Genomic DNA, 25526 nt, shown 5'->3' with positions numbered 1-25526 from the left:
TCAAACCTTTTGGAAGTTTTTCAAGGCTATCAGGTCATCCAGGAATATAAAAAGTGCTGTATATTTTCTATTTGCCTACTTCAATGGACTTCTTGCTGTTAGAGTTGATCCCGGACTGACAAATCTACCAATATAGGCAGTTGCAGTTTAAGAATGAGTTAGCAATGGTGATGCAAAGCTATAGCCTACACAAGTACCCCCAAAAAGTATCCATACAGCTGGTTCACATAAGCTTGCATGATCAAACACCATAGCTAGAACTTTATTTTACCTCAGTGTTTTCCAGTGGAATCACACATCCATTTGCAAATCAAGTCATTAAGCAACAAAACATGCCTGTGTGAATCACTTCTTAGCATCCATCGCAATGATGGAAGGAAGAATTGCATTATGCATATGCTGGCTCTGGGCCTTCCAAGAGACATAGCAAAGTATCTCAATCAAGCTGCCTACTATGAAGCTATGAGGTGGTCATGGAGGATCATCATCATCTGAAGTCAAGCCTGTGACATTTAAACATCTATTCTCCTCTCAAAAAATGGATGCAAAGCAGTACACTTTTTCATGTGTCCATGTTGCCTACAGCCATCCTGAGAAGCTCTTGCAGTTCTTCAGTTTGTTGACAGATTTGATCAAGGTGTTTCTTCAACTGGCTCCCGCTGAATGCTGATAAAAACTCCGTATCTGAAAATAAGGAGTGAGAATTCAGGTGCTGTGGGCTGAAGACTTCCCACAAAAAAGTTTGTGTGCAGCAGCCACTGGGCTGTATCCAGTCCACTGTTTCACTCAGTCTCGCCTAACTCTCTTCCTTTACCATAGCCCCCCAACCCACATGGCATTTGTTAATGCAATTTTCCCCAGGATAGCTTTTGGGGGATGATCAAAGGAGACCCCTTACTTCCTTTTTCACCATCAGAAAAAGCTGGTTGGATCCAACTTCTCTCGCAAATAGAAGTGCTAAAATTACAGCTCACTACCTGCTTGAGGTAAGCAGATGTGCTTGTGTCCCACAGTGCAGAAGCTGAAAAGAAAGGGGCTGTGAAATGCAGGAAGCCTCCCTGACCCTTCCTCCATCTCCCTCAAATTCATGAAAGGCCAAAAGGAATGGAAGTGAAATGAAAGAAGTTTCAAAGTGTTTCTTTGCACTATGCTCACACTCTCTTGTGTGTTCATAAGGAATGTGATTGCAAAAAAAAAAAAAGACAACCAAATTACTGTCAAGACACTGAATTTATATTATATTACATATTTTGATTTTTTTAGTATCTGAATAAGACACAGTACTGATTATCACACTACACTGACCAGGTAAACCATCAGTGTCTCTTAAGAATCTGCCTGGTTTGGGTTTTCTGTCCTTTTCTTATATGCTCCCAAGTTCACCTGTTTCATCCCAAATAACTGGTGTTTCTCCTTTTTTCCACTTGCATTTTGTAATGCTCCAAGATTTCTCTTGGAACCCTCTCAGGCCAATTTTCTGATTTTGACTTTCCATCCACAGCTCCAATCATGCCTCCGTGCCTTTGCCATGTGAGTCTCAGAGAGAAAGGTGGACTATAAATGGATTAAGTAAAGGAAGGACCAGGACATATGCAGGCCTACATGCTGCAAAGATCACCCTTTCCACTGATCTTGAAAATGTACCATATACTCAAGATTACACTGAAAAGTCAAAAAGTCTGGTTTTCTGGGTGCTGAACAAATATCATTAAGTACAACTTCTTCCACTGCATGCGCTTGTGGTTTGTTTTAATCCCAGAAAGATCACTGCTTTTTATCTTAATTTTTCTAAAAGCTGAAAGTGATTACTCCCAGAATTCTAGTGGGAAGCCTGCAACAAACTCTGGCAGTGACTCTGTGTGAATGTCGCATTAGAATCTCCACAAAATGGGCTTCCGTTAACTTTCCACCAGACCTTTATCAAGCTGAGTGTTATGGCTGTGGTGCTACTGATCATAAACTGTTTTGCTATAGAACAAACGATTGTATTTAGTACTGAGGATAAAAATGGGGTGTACCTTTCTGTAACAGACAGAGTGTAGATATACCCAGCTGCTGAAAGCGAGTCTCCTGGTGGGTAAGATACTTCATGAGGTATTGCTGAATCTTGTTTATGTGGGATTTCAGCAGCTGCACCACCTCCCCTATGCAATTCACAAGGAGAAAACAAGAGTTACCAAATGAGTACACCAGGCAAAATTCTTATGAATTACAACTGAATGAAAATGTTGCTGTGTATCATACGTCCAAAGATTCTTTTTTTCTTTCCTAGTTTTTAGTAAAGGATGATGAATCAGTGTTCCTTCTAAGTTCTGTGCATGAGTGGCTGCTCATTAACAGAGGAAGCCTTGCTCAGCAGGAATCTGGAACCACACAGGGTCTTGCACTGCCCATTACTCATTTTTAAATTATGGCAGTTATAGTCTGCTCAGGATGTGAACGGCTCTGCTCAGTAGGGGGAAAATTAGAGGAGAAATTGATGAGGATAAAATAAGGATGATCTCATGAATTTCTGCCATTGATTGACAGGCACTATACAAACTTGAATGTTAAACTTTATGCTTCCAAGTCCATATCTGTAAACAGAAAATTCCTGTTAAGATTTCTAAAGAACTTTCTTCACCATGTGCTAATAAAATGATTCTGTATCTCAAATATCTTTAAGACCTTGTGCAGCACTGACTTTTCAAGTGAATCACCATATCATACTTGGTATTGATGATGATGTGCAAATGCATGAGCAGTTCTATGATGTGATGATATCTTCAGACAAGATTTACTTCTGTATGGAAGAGTCTATTCTGGTGCAAAATATTTCCTACCCTCTCACTTCTGCCATATCTGCTGTGTAAAAAAAAAGATCCCTTCATTTCAGAATCGCATGGTTAGTTCTCAAATACAAGGGAAGGGGAAAGAATGGTCCTTTTGACTAGTGGGTTTCAGATCAGACAAGGATGTGAAGTGTGATCCTGAGACATGCAAAGACTAGCATGATCTACGTTTGTATTCTTGTCACTGTCATGACGATGAAGCTGAAATACAATCAGTTATTTCAAGAAACTATTTAGGAATCTGTGAGACTATTTAAAGCCTGGCCTAAAATAAAAGGGAGCAAAATAAATACAGGGCCTTTGTCATTAAAAGTGGATGCTGCAATCTCTCACATTTTACCAAGTTTGTGTAAGTTGCTATTGATAAGTCACAACTATCACAGTCCATAAGAGAAGCCATGTTGGATTAGACCAATAGCCCATTCAGTCCAATGCGCTGTGTCACACAGGTGCCATCAGGAGGTCCACCGGCAGGGCCAGAACTCCAGTAGCTTTTCCATTGTTGCCCCCCTACCATCTTTCTATACCATGTTGTATCAGGTGTTTGATCAAGACGGCAGCTTGGAAGGAAGGCTCTGTTTTTTCCACTTGGCCTGCCAGTCTCACAAGGCAACTCAACAGCTGTTCATCCATCAGCTCCAGGATGCTCACCGAACCTCCTTCTGGTGACAGAGAGGAAAGGAAACAATCACTGGAAACTAAAAATTGTTTTACGGAAAAATAAAAGGGCATAGCTAAGAATTATGATACTGGCAGAACAACCAGAGAGGGAAAGTGGAATGCTGGAAATGTATGAACTGAATGTTCTAGTTTCTATCATTGTTTTGGGGCAGTCAAGGATCCAAAGTGACACTTAGTAAAACTATTCCATATATTTAACTAAAACTCATCAACACACACACATAGACAACAAGAGAAATCCCAAGCAGATCACCTCAGAATCCTATATTAATCTATTCAATCAGGCTTAGTCTCAAGAAATCTTTCAAAATGCCCCTTTACCATGTTTCACCAGCTCGTCAAGACAGGATGTCACACAGTGAAGAGCTTCCTCATCCAGATGCTCAACACCATGGATAGCCTGAAGAAGTCCTTCAACACATCGACTTTCAACAACTCTCTGTAAATAACACAGAATAAATAATACTTAATGTACACAATGGTTTACTCATCTCTTAGACTCTTCAAAAAAGTACAGTGACACATATGAGCCATGAATTGGCCTATACTGTATCAAACCCTCCTGTCAATCCCACTTGGTGTAGTCTACTCTGACTGGCAGTAGATCTTCAGGATCACAGATGGAGATATTCCAAATCACCTACTACTTAATCCTTTTAACTGGAGATGTTGGAAATGGAACTTGGGCGTGTCTGTATTGCGAAGCAGATGCTCTACCACTGGGGACTCTCTAAAAGAGGAGAATTTCTACTCAAGTATGCCACTAAACTATACCAGTTATAACAAAGGTTTATATACAATTGATTTTCCTGTCTGTAAGCTGAGTCACAGCATGTTGATTATGAAAGGGAGGGAAGGGTGGAGAAGAGACAAAGGAGCTTAAGGAAAACTATTGAATGTCTGAGTAGATCCTGATATTGGATTGGTTGGATTGATTTACAGTGGTGTTTTTCTAGCTACCAACCATTTTCTGTTCTCATGACAAATCCAGCATTCATATTACCATAGATTATCTTCATCTCTATTGCCACAGATTGAGGTTCCTGCAGCATAAACATAAGGCTTGGGCAAGGCATGTGAAGTGGTAGGAGAAAAGAAGGAAAACATTATCTTAACAAATCTTGTTCCTCATTCCTGGCTAGCCATTTTATGCCTTTCCCAAAGTCCCATCAGAGGTAAGCCAAGTAATCAGAAAGGACAGGAAAACAGAGGAAAGGAGAATAGTATCCTAGGGCTAGATCCCACAATCCACAGGCACAAATCTTTCCTTTCTTACTCTTCCAGGAGCAGAGTTCTACTCATGCATGAGACAAAAAAGGGAGATCTTATTTCCTTTGCCTCCCCCAAACAGTTACCTGACTGTTTTGGCTATTAGTATATGCAAGTCCCTCAACCCCAGGAACAACCTTTCACAGAACTGGAAATGACTTGGGGGGGTGGGGAGGGACTGGACCATTGGTACTTTCCACTGGTGGTTTGTGGGATCCAAGCCCTAAGTTCATTTCACCAGCCATTCCTGATTCTTGAACATCAGATTACTGCTCTGGAGTTCACATGCAAAAATTTCATCCATGTACTGTTTGCATTTTAAAAAAAATCAGTGACAAGCCTAATATAGGATAGGTTTGACAATGGTTCTTAACTAAAAATGGAATCTCTGTGTTTCAGAAGCAACGTATCAGCAGTGACTACTAAAACAAATAGTAGATGTCTGCCTTTATTCATGTACTACATCTGTTAACATTGCTATTAAGCTGGCTTCTCTTACAGACACTGTATTATCCAGCATGGTGGTGTTGATAGATATTTTGTTTTAAATAGAAACACTTTTTGAAGAAAACTTAAAAGAAAAAGGGAAATTAATGAAAGTGTTGTGAGCATACAAGACTTCCTTTTATGCAGCCATTTCTAGAGGTTCACCTGGTGCCTACCCTGGAGTCACAATCTCTGCTGACAAGCTCAGTGACTCAGACTTGGAGTTCTTAGAAGAAGAGCCTGAGGAGCCAGAAGGCCTGGGAAGAGCCTAACAAGGCTGAGGCACCTGCTGACAATGGTCCAGCAGTACCAGAAACCATCCCACCTGAGTCTGCAAGGGAGAACTCGCCACAGGCCTCTGCTAGGTAGGACCCACTCTGCAGGAATGGCAATGGCAGAAGGTCTGGGCTGAGGTGGCCCAAAGGAGACAAAGTATTCAACTGGCTGCACGCAACCCCATCCCAGAACCAGGCAGCGAGAACAATAATTCTTCACAAGATTCTGGCCAAAACACAGGGCAGATGCAGGAGCTCATTACCTGCTAGTAGGGCAGCTGAGCCTGGTTACTTCCCAGCCTATTTAATCTGAGGTTTGGGGAAACTGCCTTGCTGGATCAGCCAGTCCACTAAGTCACAAACCTGTGCGCCAGCTCCAGTTCATTGCTTCAGGTTCTGACTCCTGAATGTCAGGGTTGCCAGGTCCTACCTGGCAGCCGGTGTAGGGCCAGCCCGTCTGGCAACCTAGGCAAGGCTAACTTCTGGTGCCCACCCCCTGCACTGATAACATCACCAAGTCAGTAGGGGGCACCCAATTCAGCACCCCCAGAAGGCCAGCACCCTAGGCAACTGCCTCGTTTGCCTAGTGGCAGGGCCAGTCCTTGTGATGTCATCCTATCACCAATATTGGGGGGTGACGCTCTAGTTTGCGGGAAGAACTCTATGGTTTGTAGCTGATTTTACTATAGAGTTTTGCCTAAAACGTAGAGCATCACCACACAGCATCAGCGATGCCATCATTTCACTTTTCAGGCCAGTTGAGCGTAGGATTTTCCCCTGCTGGCCAGCTGGCTGGCAGCAGGGAAGTGCCCTGTAAAAGCAGGGGTCCCCCCTCCCTGTGACTGGGGTCTGGCAACCCTACTGGCAGTACCTATTGACACTCCCTATCCTCACTCTCTAGACCTGAGTGCACTGCTTCAGAGGAGTTCTGACAGGGCCAGCCTGTAGAACATCTACTGTCTTTTAGGCAACAGGTCAAAATATTTCTTTTTAACCAGGCTTTTTGATAAAGGGTTGATCTTTTAACATTTTTATGATCTACTCGCCTTAGAATTGCTTCATGATGCTTTGTAAGGCTCTCTTGTGTTCTGGATGGATTTTAAATAGTTTCTTGTTACAACTTTTATAGTAGGGTTTTTTAATGTTTTACTTTGTAAATCACCTCAAGTTAATTTTCTGAAGAGGCAGCATACAAATGTCCCAAATAAATAAAATGTTGGCCCTATTTCATCTAACTCAAGGCAGGTCTCCACAGCCCTTCCTTGGCCTACTCTTCGAGATTCCACTGGGGATTAAATATGGGGTGTCCTGCATGCAAAACATGCTACTGAACTATGGACAGAAAAAGAGATGAATTTTTTGTTTAGTGAAAAAAGATGGGTTGACCAACATGAAGATTAACAGTACTATAGGAAATGGAGTTACAAATGTCAAGATGATCTAAGCTGAGGGAACGAATGGTGTCTGTTAACAGACACAAGCACCAATTTACTCCAGACCTCTCTTCTTGGTTTGAGCTAAATAATTAATTTTAGTTTCCTGTTTTCCATTACCGAAGCCAACCCCCTAGGCAGCTGAGTCTTCATGCCTGTATCTCTTCAGCCATTTAGGAAAGTTGCAAAGGCATCTGAGGGGATTTAATCTATGCAAATAAACATTCTATTAGGCTGCATGCTGCCAGTAGCTTCTCTCACCAGGAGAGTTCACACTGTCCTGATGTGCTTGAAAGTAATAAATCCAGAGTAGATCTGTAATGATATGTCTTCCAACACCCAGCATTTCTCAAGATGTTATCAAGTGTGTGGTGAAACAAACTGTAAGAGTCAGGAGCACCATTTCTCAAGTTGTTATAGCATTTCAGATACATAGTATTTTTTAAAAAAAAAAACCACACTATTTTAACAGTTTTGGCAATTACAAGGTACATAGAGATGGGGGAAATACTTTCATAATATTACATGGAGAAATATTCTCAACATTAATTTTGAGCAATGATATCAAGGTGGACAGGATGCCTTGACAGACAGTTCTACAACCATGCACACTGATTCAGCAAGAAAAACATATACATGGAAATAGGCTGCAATCCTAAAAACACTTTCTAAGAATAAACACCACAGAATAACATGGGAATTACTTCTGAGTAGATTGTAGGATTTTTGTTCCCTCTCAGGTTTCTGTGCATGTATGCCGTGCTGAATAGGGATCCATACACAGTACAGGGCATACACATCTTCTGGTTGGATGCCTACATCCAGCAAACAGACCTGCATACAGTTTCTTTTACCAGCAAGTGAACCACATGCACAGTGCCCCCTCACAATGGCCTATAAATGGGATATAGATGCACATCTGCCATGTACAAATGCCACTGGCATTTCATAGTGTGAGCAGGGGATGCTCCTGTTCATTTATGTGATTCCAGTAGATTTGCCATTCACTAGCAAGGTTAATTGTACTCAATACTGTATTGAGTGTGACTTTTTCCTGTATCAACACCCTGTAAGTTAATTATATACTGAGAGCAAACAGCACTGCTGCTGATTTTGGGAGAGGGGGCTTTAAAAGTGACATACTGAAACTATAAATACCAATAGTTTATTTTTGGGGAAATACCCTGACTCTAGAAGCCTGCAGTTTGAAAAATATAGCAACAATAACCAAGAATTGTCTCACTTTTCATCAAAACATCCATTGCCAATGCTCATCAAGGGCCCTAAAACTCAGCAAACATTCATTAAACTTTATAAGAACGACAACTTTGGGGATTTAGGCAAAAGTTTGCTTGCCTAACTGACTTACAAAACCTTAACAGAGTAGGTGCTCTTCATACTGTTGTGGAAAGCTGTTCTCTAGGTTGAGAGCTATGAAAGAAAGGCCCATTGATCCAACAGAGGCCAGACACAACTCCAAAACAGAAGGCACCATCAAAGGAAGCTACAGAATTGGGGATGGGTCTACATACAGAGAAGCAGTCATTCAAATAATTGCTCTACTTGCACATAAGGTCTTGTTAGCCCCACTTCAAATGTCAGCTCTCTGTCAGTAATAGTTTGCAATGACGTGGATGAGAAATGCAAAGTCCCCGTCTACTACTGAAGGAGGCCTTCTGAAGTGACACTCATAAAACAAACAAAAAAATTGCTCCTGCCCTATATGCAAATAAAAATACTTTCTGCTTGCACATATGGGAGGAGGAGCATGAGAGTGGATCTCAGCCCAATACATCTGCTTTTCTTACAATGGAAAGGTAGTGCCATCTTGGTTTATGTACTAAGATGCATTAAGGAGCTAGGAAAGAAAGAATGTATTGATAAAGAAATACAAAGTGAAGGTTATAAAAAACTCATGTACAAAAGGATTTACTTCCTTTCTGCAGAGCATGTTAGGCAAATATGTTCTGGCAAGCATTTGGTTGAAGTAGCAATGGCATAACAAATACACTGGGACCCTCATACCCCTCCCCCACTCTCCATAAGCCTCACCCAGGAGGCACTGAAGAAATTATGTCCGCCATCTGTAATATGAATTTTTACCATTTTGTTTTAATTTAAGATATTGTATTTTTTTTTGCAGGGGTGGCCAATGGTAGCTCTCCAGATGTTTTTTGCCTACAACTTCCATCAGCCCCAGCCAGCATGGCCAAAACACATCTGGAGAGCTGCCGTTGGCCACCCCTGTTCTATTGTGTTGTTAGCTGCCCTGAGCGCTGCTTGCAGAGAAGTCAACGAATGAATGAATGAATGATGGATTTTCTCAGTAGCAAGATTTTTTTTTAATACTGACTTCCTTGGATCATCAAGTAAAAGCTGTTTGTGTCTTCTGTGCCCAACACTTAACTGGATGTACAAAGACCTGAAATGTTCAGAACCATAGGTGATCCTGGAAGAAAAACTTAACTCTCACCCTTATGCTTTTGGAATAGGTTAGATTTTTGATAAAACAGGCGGCATGACCAATAATCACTGGATCACTTTTCCTGGTAATCAGCAGCTTTCCCACACTCTGCAGCACTTCATGACACACTAGTGCATCCTGCAAAATGCAATACAGCCAGTTAGTCTCTGAAAATAAAGGCAGCTGCACTGCGATGCGGTATGACTCTATGGTGCCATTGTGGGTGGGACCAGCCTCATTGTTACAAGTGAGCTTATAATGTAATGGCACAGTCAGTGCAGATTAATTAAATGTTAAAACAATAAGACCACAGGTGGAAAGATGGCATGCTTCATTTCTCCAGTCCTTCTCTTTGTTGCTACCGATTCTCCCCTACCTTAACCTTAATTCTGGGATAACATCACAAGAGCACCAATATTAAGTATGATCAAGATTAACCAAAGTTCCCCCTTAACACAGGATCTGAAGTCACTGTATTAAAGAGGAATTCTTACTTATTGATACATATGAATATATAATGCTGAACTGTGCTCAAGGTTAGAAGGGAAGGATTCATGCTGGAGAGGGAAGGCTCTTGAGAGTCAGAAAGGAATCTGCTCATCTTGCTACTAAGAAATCAGCAGGGATGAAATAAGCTTGCCTTCCTTAAACGTAGCACCTAGGTTAGTGTGTGCCCAAATGCTGGTCAATATATGAAGCAGTAGTATGGGTAGATCAGGGATGAGTAGACCAATGTGAATGGCCTTCCTGACACACAGGAAAGATGACACTGGTGAATCAGGCTATTGATCCACAATACTTTTGCCAGGTATCTGCAGAGAACTCAACTCATGTATGCTGTTTCTCCCTTCTGTGCCAAGTGCTACATCAAAACAAGGCTATGGGAACACAAGGAAATTTATTCCTAATGTTATTCCCATGAAAACTGTGGCTCTAATGGGTAAGGGATTTGCATATTGGTACAGGTCTCCACTGAAATCCCACATACTTTTCTGCTTTACTTCCATCCTCTGTCCTTATCTTTAAGGTTTCTCCATCCTTGGGAATTGAACGAGGACCTGTTCTCATTGCCAGTTTAACTGAGGCAGCCATGGGAAAAGACTAGAGCTGATTTGAGTCACATCAGCATGTGGTGAGGTGTTCATGCACATCCTCTGGCCTATACAGGTTTCCATACATACCCTACCATAAAGCTTCCACACATAGTCTCTATTGATGACCTTGTCTCATTAATTCATTTTCTATTTGACTCCACTATAGGTAAGGTGGTTTACCAATTTGTAAACAATTTAAAAATCAAAGTAAAAGAAAGTACCCTGAAGTCCCGGCCAACTTACAATGACCCCATAGAGTTTTCAAGGCAAGAAATGTTCAGAGGCTGTTTGCCATTGCCTGCCTCTTAGCAACCCTGAACTTCCTTGGTGGTCTCCCACCAAATACTAACCACGCTTACCTTGCTTAGCTTCTGAGATTTGACAAGCTAGCCTGGGCCATCCAGCTCAGGGCTTAAGGATACTAGCAAAAAATTTAACTTCCCTTTTTAAAAAACTTCAGTGAACAGTCTTCAACTAGCCCCTTGAAACTTAGCACACTCAGCTGAATATCTGTGGGGTGGCATGGCACTTCATAAAACATAGAAAGAACCTGGTCTGGTATATACAGGGTTCAAATACCCTAGTCTCAGAGTCTGTTGGTCTGGGACTAGGTCATAACAAGCACTTTCAACTGAGACTGGACATGAATCTCTAGCCAATGTAAGTCCTTTAGCACAGGAGAAATAAGTGCTCTGAAATTTATGCTAGATAATAATATTGCTGCTGAATTTTGAACGAGTTGAACCTTTCAAACAGTCTTCAGTGGAACTTACTATACCACTACATCAACATAATTTAAAAAATACTCTCCAGAGCAGATGCCTCGACTGGCCCTAAAGCTGTATTTTTGCAGTAAGTAATGGATTTCTCACTGGTCTGTGTGAATTATGGAATAGTTTTTGTTAAGGCATACCCAAGGTAACCAAAGAGCAGATGATTTCTGCCTCACTGTAAGCAGAGTGGCATTAGCAACACTGAAGCAATAGTTCGTTGTGGTGGGAACTGTTAGTTTTGTCCTGCAAAAGTTTGTTTTTCTGCAGCTGTTCCCATGGAGAACACCCTCATTGCTTCACTGGAATTCAGGTCAGGTCAGAATGAGAAGCTTTGAAAAGGACTGAAAAAACAGACTAAAGTATGGGAGGGCAATCAAAGATCAACTGCTTGTCTGAATAAACCAGGCCAAACCAACAGAAGGCATGAAAAGCCTGATGGAGTTAATTGTTCAGGTCTTCTCTGCCCCAGATCACTTTCTTCATTGCTGTAGCAGCTGCAGCATTCAGCACAGTAAAAAATAATAGATTCATTATCAGAATAAGAAAATGTCAACATAACAGATTATAATTTGATGCATTTATAATTGTTGAAGTTTATTTCCACTTATTTGCCCCCCCCCCCCAAAAGATCTCTGGCTATACACTGCAATACAATAATTGATATAGTACAAATAAAAAGATATGGAGAAGATTAGTTTATGGTGCAGCTTCTACTAGTTTATGGTGCAGTCCTATAGATTCTTCAAGACATATCTCTCTGTGGCAACTGGAAGTGCTGGACACGGAAGTGTTGTGAAGCAGGAATACTTTTGGAATAGTGTTGTAGTTCCCAAGAAGCATTGTGCAGTAGCAACCAAGGTTTTTTTTCTGGAAAAAGAGGTGCCAGAACTCTCAAGAGGGAAATGCAGGAGAAACACATGGGTGCCCCTCACGAACTTGTAAACATTTTTGAGCATTTTGTTTCCACAAAGAGGTTCCGGAACTCTGTTTCGCCTCATTCCTCCGGGGTGGGAAGCCCTGTTAGCAACCCTGGACTTCCTTGGGAGTTCCCATCCACATTCTAATCAGGGCTGACCCTACTTAGCAACTGAGATCTGATGAGATCAAACTAGGCTGGGCCATCCAGGTCAGGACCTTAAGGTCTACAGATCTACAAATAAATACTTAAGAATGGAATTTAATACCTATACCTGCATGTTACAAACAGTGGTGGACTGGCCAGGGTGTCAGCTTGCCGAATGGCAAGTGGGCCCTGTAGGCCCCTGATGAAGTGGGCCTCCTTAAACATTAGACAATATGTTAAAAAAGACCTTTTAGTAGCTTAAAAATAAAATAGAAGTCCCAATATTATTACTGTAATGCAGCTAAAATTTACATTGTATTTAGGGTTGCCAGGGGATCTCCCTCTTTTACAACTGATCTCCAATTGGCAAAGATCAGCTCCCCTGGAGAAAATGCAATCTGTATTTACATTTAGTATCTACTGTATACTGTCAGTAATATGTACAATATATGTACACTGTAATTACTAAATATATATATACATTTATTTTGCAAAAGTTTTAATTGTACCTTTTTCCCACTAATGTATTTTTTGAAAAAAAATATTTATTTTTTATACAAATTAAATGATAGTTGTGGGTGTCCCCCCCCCCCCGTCTCCTGGAAACCAGTATTTTTAGACCCACAAATTATGTTATGATAGTAATCAGTGCAAATATTTAGAATCCAGTTGCTGAGCCATTTGTTTAACCACTTTTTAAAAATTGTGTAGTATAAAGGTTTCTTAGACACTCCATGCTCTGTAATCAGTGTTCTCTTTAAAATGTGCGAATGAGCGGCTGCTTATTAACACAGGAAGCCTCACTCAGCCCCAGTCTGGAGCTGTGCGGGGTCTTGTATTGCCCATTGTAAGATTACAGCAGTTATACTCTACTCAGGATGTGAACTGCTTTACTCTTTGGTGGGGGGAACATTGTCTGTAATCTCTAATACAATTTTTGAAATAATGAAATTCATAATTCCCACTTCCATTTTCACCCCCCCGACCCTGGCAAGATAACAGCGCCACCAGGATTCAGACGACATCTTTTTTGACAATCTTAATGTTTTATGGTTTTGTTTATTCTGGTTGTATTTGTTTGCAAATTATAATTTTGTTGTTAACCACCCTGAGCCTAGCTTTCAGGAAGGGCAGTCAAAAGTTCAAATAAACAAATATATACAATCTCATTGAAAACGCCATGCATTTTAGGTTATTTTAGTCATTCTTCAATATAATTTCTATTCTATCCTCCCCCTAAGGAGGTTAGGTGCCATAAAAGATTTATTTATTTGGTAGGTAGAACTCTTCCTACCTCCATTTTATTTTCACAATAACCCAGTGAGGTAGGTTAGGGTGAGGGTCACCCAATGTGTTTTGTGACAAAGTGGGTATTTGAATCCAGAGTTCTCCATTCTTAGGACAATACTCTGACTGCCATACCATGCTAGCTTTTATAAGTTTGTTGTCATATGTTCATATATTCATCTATAGGTTCCATACATTAAGGCTAGCCCTAGCTATATTTACTTTAGAGTAAACCACAGAATATCAAAAGAACTACCTACAAGAAAACATGCGTAGGCTACCAATGTGAATTTGCTATATTACATGAGAAATGTTCTGTTGGTTAGACCAGCAGCATGTTTCTTCTAAGACCTCAAGTATGCCATGAAGGGAACAGCTCTCCCTACTGTTTGCCTCCAGTACCAAGTACTCAGAAGTATACTTTCTAGTGTTAGTTTCAGAATTTCAGCTGTTTTATGGTATTCTGTGTAAAATAAGTGTATTGAAACTGTTGGGTGCTGTGCCCTTTGCTGTTCTTTGGACCACTCTGGTATCTGGAACACATACACACTGCCTCTGAACATTACCACAATGCACAGTTTTCTAAAGCTTATAAGGGGAATGGTCTTAAGAAATGTATAGTACCTGGTTGGCTGGGTGCTGGGACAGCATTCGGAGGAGAATAATAGAATTTTGTTGAACCTCCATATTGTTCAAATCAAGGAGCGGGAGCAAGTGGAGCAGGATGCCCATAGCAATAAGGCCGGTCTGAACACACTCTGTTTGGAAAATGAAAAGGCAGCTCAAGTTTGTATGTACAGATCCACATAAGTTCTTTTGCAGAAAGGATTTGTGAGACAGGAGTATTTCATTTAGTCTGAACAAATCAAATGGGTTCATCTAGATGTTATAGATTGCGCTATAATATGTTATATTGCAGGGGTGGCCAACGGTAGCTCTCCAGATGTTTTTGCCTACAACTCCCATCAGCCCCAGCCATTGGCCATGCTGGCTGGGGCTGATGGGAGTTGCAGGCAAAAAATATCTGGAGAGCTACTGTTGGCCACCCCTGTTATATTGGTATAGCAGTTCCAATTTTGGCACTGTATTTTTCATGAAGAATCAGAATAAGCTATACAGATGGGCACTGTCAATGTCTAGGACCAGTGTTCTGGAGGACTAAACTGTGTTTTAATGGTTGTCTCTGAAGGCCTCTAGACTTTACATAGGACTTACAATGTCATCATATTCTTAGAGCTTGTGCCTTCCATGGACAGATCAGATTTTACTCACTACTTCCCTGGAAGTTTCATTTGAGCTGGTGTGAGAAATGGCCAGGCCATGATCCATGCTGGACAGGTGTAACAATCTTGGTGTTTTCTGGGCTCTATTCTCTACCTACTGATATTGTCACAATTGTCTCATGGTGCTTTACTTCTTGTGGGATGCCAGATCCATTAACCATAGAAGGTTCATATCTGGAACCCTACAAGGGGAAAAAACAGCTGGATAAGCAAATTGAAGTGGGGGAATGGCAGTTGAGCAAAGATTTAAGTATCTCTGCTCCTCCATCCTTCTGCTCCTCTATACCAAACCACAAATTCCTAAGGCAGCTTTTCCTTATTAAAAGCAGCCAGCAGGACTTAAATACACCCCTATGGATGTAATATCTAGTTAAGCCATTGATTAATCCACTTTTAATTGTTCAGTTCCAAATCAGAGGTTGAAGAGGAGAAGGGGTCTACCTGTCATTATTTACTGCATCAGTTTAACGGAAGCCATCAACAAATGTAAATGTGTTTTGAGAAGAAGGCTCAGCTCTTTGTAGTGGAAAGTTTGTTTATAAATATTTGATTCTAACACATACATTGTATAGTGGATTCGTTTCCTACTCCAGGTGCATGTTAGATATTAATTCTGATTGGATTTGATTGTTTCACCCCCTAGACTTTTGTTTCCTTCATCAGATCATTCTGTCTTGGTTTTTCTTCAAAATAACCAGCAGATGGAGTCAGAACCTCTATTATAGCTATTTTAAAAGTTTTTTTTTTAAAAAAATGCACCAAATGGAAGCTGTAGAAAAGAAAAAGACTACACTCCATTAGTTCCCAAATGATTTTTTTCCCCTGACAGGTGAAGACATTCGTCTAAAGGACATTTAATTGACAAAGTAATTCAAGACTGCTCTAGTGTCAGGTTTCCATTCTTCACACTCCAAGACAACATCATCAACTGACCATTAGTTTGATCACTTGAGAGGAACCGAGGAAATGTGTCACTTGTTCTGCCACCAGTGGTCAGTGAACTCTGCTGCTGGTGGAACAGGGTGGAAGGCCTGTTGAGGGGTCATTTTAAAGTGTAATCCTTAGAACACTTTCCTGGGAGTAGGCTCCACTGAATAGACTTAAGTAGCATTCTGAGTAGGGCTACACTCTTTAAAGATGTTCTCTTTGGGTCTAATGTAGCCAGGTGTTTAAACTTTAAAGATGTTCTCTTTGGGTCTAATATAGCCCAGGTGTTTAGGCTTTGACAATAGATACATTTTAGCAGAATAGACATATTTAGCAGCAGATGGCCATTCTGGGATCCCTGCCCTCGTACAGGTAAGGGGTTCGCCACAGCTAGTGCTGCCTTCTTTGTGTATGACACTGTGGAGGAGGCCATATAGGGGCTGGGATCTCCCCCACCCATCCTCCCTTTATTTCAGTGTGGGTATCAGCTGTTTACCAGTTGGGGAGGCTGTGTAGGAATTTTTTCATCTTCCAGGGAATTGGCACTAAACTAGATGTGGGTTTTTTGCCTACTGTACTCTGAAAATAATAACATAACACTTATTTTCAGTAATACCTGGGAATTAGTATTCCATGATGGTGGTAGCAGTGTGAGTCAAGCTGCTTGTGGAATGTAGAATGGCTCAGATGAGCACCCTGAAGACCTGCGGCTTTCCCGGGCCTGGGACAGGAAACCCTTGGACAGTGCCATCATCTTCAATCCACAGACCCAGTAGCTTAGGGGCACAGGAAATGGCGTACCTCCCTCAAGCATTATGAAGGTATTCAAGGAGCATCCTGAGTTGTATGCAAGTGAGACAGCCCAAAGCTCAGAGCTAAGGTTGCCTCACTCATAAAATCAGGGATCAACAAACTGAGGAGGCCTAATTTTTCGGCATAGCACCAATAGCCCCCACTGTGACCAAGTTTGGAATAGGGTTTGACTTGTGGGCACCACAGGTCCCCTTTGTTCAACATAAATAAATAAATATGGCCTTGTTATTAACTCATCTGAAGATGTCAGCTCTCCTTATTCTGCTTCTGCATACAATTAATATTTACATGTGTCTAAATGCAGCTGAGCAAACATCTTCTGTTCAGAACCAAACTTTCTCTCTGGATGGAAAACATGGCTGCTTCATTTGTGGGATGCTGGTGCTAAGGATGCAGTTCTAAGGGGACTTTCCTAGGACCCACCCTTATTGAATGACATGAAGCAGAGTACGAAGTAAACCTGCTTAGGGTGGCTCCTTACGTGCCACTTGTGAGAGAGCACAAGCAAGAGCTTAGAGAACAGAGGTCCCTTGACATCAGTATCTCCTTAATTTAACATTTGTGATAAGAAGGAAATACTTTATTCTGTATTTCATATTCAGACAACTTGCAGAGGAAGCTAGACCACATCAGCTATGGAGTGTGTTCACCCTTAATGTGGGGACTGTGTGATTCCAGTTCTCTTCTGAAATTCCTCCCTTAAGAAACTAAGCCTTCTCTTGTCTGTTTCCATTAATCTCTATTTAGTGTTCTATTCCCTCTATTTTCTCTCAGTTGTTCTCCTTACTCTGCATCATGTGATCCATTAGGAAGCTGAGGACAAGAGTAACATATCAGGACATCCATATATCAGACCTGTTGCCATACAGCCAGGATCTGCTGTGGCCACTTGGTTATGAGAATTATATTCAGAAGACAAGGACTGAAACTGATAAGATGACTGAAAGAGTAGTGGTTCCTCAGTATTGTTTTTTCAAGAGCAGCTACTACTAATTCATCTTTAAAGGTTTTAAAATATTTAGCTGTATATCCATCTGGCCCAGGTGCTTTTCCATTTTCCATTGTGTTAATAGCTGCTTCAATTTCTATGTTTGCAGTAATGGAAAAAATGGAGCTGGGAGAAAGTTTTATAAGAATGATAAAAGCAATATACTCTGAACAAAGTGCAAGGTTGTGTATAAATGCAGATCTTACAGAAGATATAAAATTAGCAAAGGTACTAGACAAGGCTGTCCGCTTTCACCCCTGTTGTTTATAATGAGTCTTGTAATATTACTGATGCAGATCCAAGAAGAAAAAGCTATAGAAGGTTTAAGAATAAAAGGATTTACTTACAAATACAGAGCTTTTGCTGATGATATAATGTTTATAAATGAAAACCCCATACAGGTTACACCTTTGCTGTTAGCTAAAATACAAGAATATGGGGAGTTGGCGGGACTTTGTATTAATAGAGAAAAATCAAAAATTCTGTGTAAAAATATGCAGATGAAGAAGCAACAAGAATTACAGAGACTAACGGGCTGTGAAGTCACTTCCAAGGTAAAGTACCTAGGGGTGGAGATAATGATGAAGAATATTGATCTGTTTAAAAATAATTATGAGATGTTATGGCGTAAAATGGATGAAGACATGCTAAAATGGAACAAGCTTAATTTGTCATTGTTGGGTAGAATAGCTGCAATTAAAATGAATATCTTACCAAGAATAATGTATTTGTTTCAAACTATTCCTATTGTGAAGGATGGCAGATAATTTGATAAATGGCGAAGGAAAATCTCAGAATTTGTGTGGGCTGGGAAGAAACCAAGGCTTAAAATGAAAATTTTGACAGATGCAAAAGAGAGAGGTGGGTTTCAACTACTGAATTTAAAATTATATCAGGAAGCAGTTTGTTTAGTGTGGATGAAAGACTGGATAACGTTGTTAAATAAAAAACTTTTAATGCTGGAAGGTCACGGAAATAAATTTGGCTGGCACGCATATTTGTATTATGGAAAAAAGAAGATGGACGTTTTTTTCTCTCACAATTATATAAGAAATAATTTGTTAAATACATGGATGAAATATAAGTAATATGGAGATAAGAGAAGACTGTTATGGATAGTACCAGCTGAAGTATTAAAAATAACGGCTGAGATAGGCGAAGAAAAGTGGTTGCCATATAATCAATTATTAAAAATACAAATTGGCAACAAACTGAAAACCGCTGAAGAGATGAATCATAAATATGATTGGTTTCAAATGCAACAAATAAAGAGCTTGGGGGAGAATGATATTAAAACTGAAGGAATAAGGAAAGAGCAAACAGAAATGGGAAAAGTTCTGCTTGGAGACAATGATAAATTAATTTCAAAAGTATATAAATTACTTCTACAATGGTCTACAGAGGATGAAGTAGTGAAATCTCAAATGATTAAATGGGCAATTAATGTAAATAAAGAAATACAGATGGGAATATTTGTGGAAGAACTCTATGAAACTTTCAACATGTCAAAGTACTAAAGAAAACTGTTTTAAGATGATGTATAGATGGTATATGACTCCTAAAAAATTGGCAAAGATGAATAACAAGATGCCAGACAGATGTTGGAAATGTAAAAAGCATGAAGAAGGTTCTTTCTACCATATGTGGTGGAATTGTGAAAGAGCTAAAATGTTTTGGCAGATGATTCAGCAAGAGATTTCTAAGATCTTGGGATATGAGTTTAATAAAGTTGCAGAGACTTTTTTGTTGGGATTACAAATGGAAAAATTTCCAAAAGAAGATAGAACTTTAATCTGGTACTTGCTCTCAGCTGCTAGGACATTGTATGCGCAGTTGTGGGATTGGATTATAAAAGTTATGACATGGAGTGAAATGGACAAATTAACAAGAATATTAAGAGACTATGATTTGGAAGTTTTTAAGACAGAGTGGAAAAAATTTAGAAGATATGTAGAAAAAGAGGGGAAATAAAAGGACACTGGAAAATTTTTGATAATGATTAAGTTGTAAAAAGAAGAAGAATATAAATTTTTGTTTTAATAGTTAAGGGTACCTTTAAATATTTGCTTTTTAAGTAAATAACACTGGCAGGGGTCAAGTTACGGGGGAAGGGGTGGGTAGAAAGTAATATATGGGGTAGATAAAAGAAGTTTTTAAAGATGTAAGATATAGATTTATTACCATATGTTACCAATAAAATTGTTTTAATGACAAAAAATATAAATAGACATACATATATACATATTAATAAGTGTGGAATGGTAACACATGAATTAATCTCCAAAGAGATAGATCAACTTTAGTTTATGTTAACTCAAGTGAGATGTTATGAAATTGTGTTGTATTTGATTTGTTATTGTTGTACACTTTTCTGTTGGAATAGGTATGAATTATAATGAGTCTATAATAAAATTTGATTTATAACCCCCCCCCCCAAAAAAAAACCTACTGATTACCGCCTCCAGATAAGACAAATACTGACATACTTAACTTTTAAAATAATCCAGGATTATAATCAAAGGAGTAAAAAAAATGGCAAAAGGGGCTATGGAATGGTGATTATAATTCATATTAATGATATTGAATATTCTAGCTTGAAAAATTTCCTTTTAAGAACATAATCAAATGCAGTGGTCGCCAGGGACACTTTTAATCAAGTTCAACCAGCAACTATTGTTCCATATCCTTTCATAGCATGTAACTTGGTAACAAGAACATGGGGAATCTGCCTCATGGTGTTTGGAAAATAAACCACCTAGAAAACCTCTCTGTGCAGCATGAAAATTAATTGTACTTCATACTCAACTTATCCAGTGTTGACTAATAATTATAATGGTAGCTCACAGTGATAACAATAATCATTATACAACACAAAATCCCTCTGGAACAGAAAGCATGTGCCGCTCCTACTGTACTGTGGAACAATGTCCTGAAGAATGTAAGTTGTAATGCAAGTCCGACACATGGGAATATTTGTGGAAGAACTCTATGAAACTCTCAACATGTCAGAGTATTAAAGAAAATTGTTTTAAGATGATGTACAGATGGTATATGACTCCTAAAAAGTTGGCAAAGATGAATAATAAGATGCCAGATAGATGTTGAAAATGTAAAAAACATGGAGGTTCTTTCTACCATATGTGGTGGACTTGTGAAAGAGCGAAAAAGTATTGGCAGATGATTCAACAAGAGATTTCTAAGATCTTGGGATACGAATTTAACAAAGTTGCAGAGACTTTTCTGTTGGGATTACAAATGGAAACATTTCCAAAAGAAGATAGAACTTTAATCTGGTACTTGCTCTCAGCTGCTAGGACATTGTATGCACAGTTGTGGAAGCAAGAAAAAATACCAGAGAAATGGGATTGGATTGTAAAAGTTATGACATGGATTGAAATGGACAAGTTAACAAGAACCTTAAGAGACTATGAATTAGAAGTATTTAAGATGGAGTGGAAAAAGTTCAGAAGATACGTAGAAAAAGAGTGGAAAATAAAAGGACATTGGACAATTTTTGATAATGACTAAGTATAAGAGGGAGGAGGATATTAATTTTTTGTTTGTTTGTAAATGCAATTGTTTGTATGCAAATGCTAGAAGTGTTCGAAGTAAAATTGGTGAATTGGAATGCTTAGTGTTGGGAGAAAACATACACATTGTGGAAATTTCAGAAACTTGGTGGAATGAGGAGAATCAGTGGGACACGGTGATTCCTGGATATAAGTTATATCGGAAGGATAGGGAGGGAAGGGTTGGAGGTGGGGTGGCTCTGTATGTCAGAGAGGATATACAATCCAGTAAGACTGAGGTCAAAGAATTAGGTTCCCATTTAGAAATGCTTTGGGTTGAAATAGAGGGCCCAAAAGAAAATTTAACTATGGGAGATTGTTATCGCCCACCAAATCAAAAGAGAGAGGACGATTATAATATGATGGAAGGCTTAAAGATAGTGGCTAAACGTAAAAACTGTGTCGTAATAGGTGATTTTAACTACCCGCAGATTGATTGGGTCAATATGTGTTCTGGTCGAGAGAAAGAGATTGAGTTTCTTGATGCTCTCAATGACTGTGCTATGGAGCAGATGGTCTCAGAACCTACCAGGGGTGGGGCGATCCTGGATTTGGTCCTAAGTAATGCCCAAGACTTGGTGAGAGATGTAAAAGTGATTGCACCACTTGGGAGCAGTGACCATAATGTTATTGATTTCACCATTTGTATAAATAGGGAGTTGCCCAAAAAGACCGCAACAACCACTTTTAACTTTAAAAGGGGTAAATTCTCTGAGATGAGGAGGCATGTGAGGAGGAAACTGAAAGGAAAGGTAAATACGGTCAAAACCCTTGGGGAAGCTTGGAGACTATTTAAAACTATAATCCTAGAAACTCAGATAAAATACATACCACAAGTTAGGAAAGGCACAAACAAATATAAGAAAAGGCCTGCATGGTTAACAAACAAAGTAATGGAAGCTGTAAAAGGTAAGCGGTGGAAAACCAGTCCAAGTGAGATTAGTAAAAGGGAACACAGGCTGTGGCAAATCAAATGTAAAACTGTGATCAGGCAGGCAAAAAGGGACTATGAGGAGCATATTGCAAAAAACATAAAGACCAACAATAAAAATTTCTTCAAATATATTAGAAGTAGGAAACCAGCCAGGGAGGCAGTGAGGCCCTTGGATGACCATGGGGTAAAAGGATTACTGAAAGAGGATAGCGAAATGGCTGAGAAGCTGAATGCATTTTTTGCCTCCGTCTTCACTGTGGAAGATGAGAACTTTTTGCCTGCCCCAGAACCACTAATTTTGGAAGGGGTGTTGAAAGACCTGAGTCAGATTGAGGTGACAAAAGAGGAGGTCCTACAACTGATAGACAAATTAAAAACTAATAAGTCACTGGGTCCGGATGGCATACATCCAAGAGTTCTGAAAGAGCTCAAAGTTGAACTTGTGGATCTTTTGACAAAAATCTGTAATCTTTCATTGAAATGTCACCCCCATCTTTAAAAACGGTTCCAGAGGAGATCCGGGAAATTACAGGCCAGTCAGTCTGACTTCAATACCAAGAAAGTTGGTAGAAAGCATTATCAAGGACAGAATGAGTAGGCACATTGATGAACACGGGTTATTGAGGAAGACTCAGCATGGGTTCTGTAAGGGAAGATCTTGCCTCACTAACCTGTTACATTTCTTTGAGGGGGTGAACAAACATGTGGACAAAGGAGACCCGATAGATGTTGTTTACCTTGACTTCCAGAAAGCTTTTGATAAAGTTCCTCATCAAAGGCTCCTTAGAAAGCTTGAGAGTCATGGCGTAAAAGGACAGGTCCTCTTGTGGATCAAAAACTGGCTGAGTAATAGGAAGCAGAGAGTGAGTATAAATGGGCAGTCTTCGCAGTGGAGGACGGTAAGCAGTGGGGTGCTGCAGGGCTCGGTACCGGGTCCCATGCTCTTTAACTTGTTCATAAATGATTTAGAGTTGGGAGTGAGCAGTGAAGTGGCCAAGTTTGCGGATGACACTAAATTGTTCAGGGTAGTGAGAACCAGAGAGGATTGTGAGGCACTCCAAAGGGACCTGTTGAGGCTGGGTGAGTGGGCATCAACGTGGCAGATGCAGTTCAGTGTGGCCAAGTGCAAAGTAATGCACATTGGGGCCAAGAATCCCAGCTACAAATACAAGTTGATGGGGTGTGAACTGGCAGAGACTGACCAAGAGACAGATCTTGGGGTCGTGGTAGATAACTCACTGAAAATGTCAAGACAGTGTGCGTTTGCAATAAAAAAGGCCAACGCCATGCTGGGAATTATTAGGAAGGGAATTGAAAACAAATCAGCCAGTATCATAATGCCCCTGTATAAATCGATGTTGCGGTCTAATTTGGAGTACTGTGTGCAGTTCTGGTCGCCGCACCTCAAAAACGATATTATAGCATTGGAGAAAGTCCAGAAAAGGGCAACTAGAATGATGAAAGGGCTGGAACACTTTCCCTATGAAGAAAGGTTGAAACGCTTGGGACTCTTTAGCTTGGAGAAACGTTGACTGCGGGGTGATATGATAGAGGTTTACAAGATAATGCATGGGATGGAGAAAGAGGTACTTTTCTCCCTTTCTCACAATACAAGAACTCGTGGGCATTCGATGAAATTGCTGAGCAGACAGGTTAAAACGGATAAAAGGAAGTACTTCTTCATCCAAAGGGTGATTAACATGTGGAATTCGCTGCCACAGGAGGTGGTGGCGGCCACAAGCATGGCCACCTTCAAGAGGGGTTTAGATAAAAATATGGAGTAGAGGTCCATCAGTGGCTATTAGCCACAGTGTGTGTGTGTGTGTTTGTGTGTGTGTGTGTGTGTGTGTATATATATATATATATATATAATTGGCCACTGTGTGACACAGAGTGTTGGACTGGATGGGCCATTGGCCTGATCCAACATGGCTTCTCTTATGTTAATTTTGGTTCTTATTAAGGATACCTTTAATATTAAGATTTTAAGTATATAACACTGGCAGGGGTCATGTAACGGGGGGAGGGGTGGGTAAAAAGTAATATATGGGATAGATTAAAAAAAAGTATTAATGATGGAAGAAATTTAAATTTATTACCATATGTTACTAATAAAATTGTTTGAAACTGTAATGCAAGTCCGACAATATACAAAACTGGTCCGATATTGTTTCGAGTCTGAAGACTCTTCCTCCTGGGACTGTCTTCTTAGTTGATCATTCAGTAGGTAAGTTGTGCCTTTTTTATAATAGTCGTAGTCTCATTGCATAGCAAAACATAACGTTTCTTCTCGCTTTCATGGCTCTATTCCTATATCCTTTTGATGAAAAGGATATGAAGGCAATTTGTTAGGCATTCAATGGAGTAATAGGAATAATTATTAGTAAACACTGGATAAGTTGAGTATGAAGTATGATTAATTTTCATGTTGCATGGAGAGGTTTTCTAGGTGGTTTATTCTGCAGCATAGCCTCCGTGGTCCTGGCTTGTTGCCATTGTGTTTGGAAGCTGGTGCTGATGCAAAATGTGGAGAATCCCTGTAAGGCCAGGCTCTTACCAAATCAGTGTGATTGTATGCAAGTCACAAACTCTGAACAAGAGTAACTGAGGCAAGAACTGGATTAAACAAAGAAAGGAAAGGATAAAATCTGTTCCAACTGGCAGGTCAGGCAAGTCTATGGTTACAAGCTGAGTCCTTCAGTTGTTCTGATCAAAGAAGCAGGCCTGGCCATTCCAGGGGGTGTTGCCATGCAGCTTGCTCTATCCTAAGAAGTTTTGGCAGCTTCTGAAGATCTATCTGATCTGCCTGTAGCTCTGTTGGCCAGAGTTTAGAGATGAAAAGATAGGCTTCTTTAAATATTCTCACACTACATGAGAGCAGTGTATCTGTGAGTAAGTCTTATGCAAGTAGGTTGGATTTTTAAAGGATCCAGACCCATGGGACAGGACTTTCTCATGGACCTACTGACTCCCAACTTCTAATAGTATACCAAACCCATAAAAATACCTAAATGATCCACCTATGTGGCTCGGGCATGTGGTCACACCTATATGGGCTCTACTCTCCAATAAGCATCTACCACAGATCCAGATGAGTAGCCGTGTTGGTTTGAAGCAGTGTGACAAAATTAGAGTATGCTAATTTGCTGTTCAACCTCTACACTCCTCTCTCTCTCTCTCTGATTCCATTGTATTTGACAAAGTGTGCATGCACATGAAAGCTCACAGCCTGAATAAAAGTGTGCTGGTCTTAAAGGTGCTATTGGACTCTAACTTTGTCACATCTACCACAGAGTTGGGAGAAGACAAAGAGTATCTGAGTCTCATCCTCACAAGTTGTAATATCTTTGGAAAGG

At 40.1% G+C, this 25526-nt stretch overlaps 1 protein-coding gene across 2 annotated transcripts in view; it reads right to left on the bottom strand.

Moving 5' to 3' along the window:
- Positions 1-438: 438 nt before the first annotated feature.
- Positions 439-25526, bottom strand: part of LOC132586740 (uncharacterized) — a 54475-nt gene continuing 29387 nt past the window's right edge. For both annotated transcript variants that reach the window (XM_060258830.1, XM_060258839.1), the window contains 6 exons: positions 14281-14414; positions 9449-9577; positions 3834-3951; positions 3359-3493; positions 2019-2144; positions 439-684 (listed from right to left, as the gene is read on the bottom strand). In XM_060258830.1, coding sequence (XP_060114813.1) covers positions 563-684; positions 2019-2144; positions 3359-3493; positions 3834-3951; positions 9449-9577; positions 14281-14414 — 764 coding nt within the window. In that variant the 3' untranslated portion in view covers positions 439-562. The remainder of the gene's footprint in view (positions 685-2018; positions 2145-3358; positions 3494-3833; positions 3952-9448; positions 9578-14280; positions 14415-25526) is intronic.

Source organism: Heteronotia binoei, chromosome 1, assembly GCF_032191835.1.
Source record: "Heteronotia binoei isolate CCM8104 ecotype False Entrance Well chromosome 1, APGP_CSIRO_Hbin_v1, whole genome shotgun sequence".
Taxonomy (NCBI): Eukaryota; Metazoa; Chordata; class Lepidosauria; order Squamata; family Gekkonidae; genus Heteronotia; species Heteronotia binoei.
Note: the sequence above shows the minus strand (reverse complement) of the source record. Positions and strands in the feature narration are given on the sequence as shown.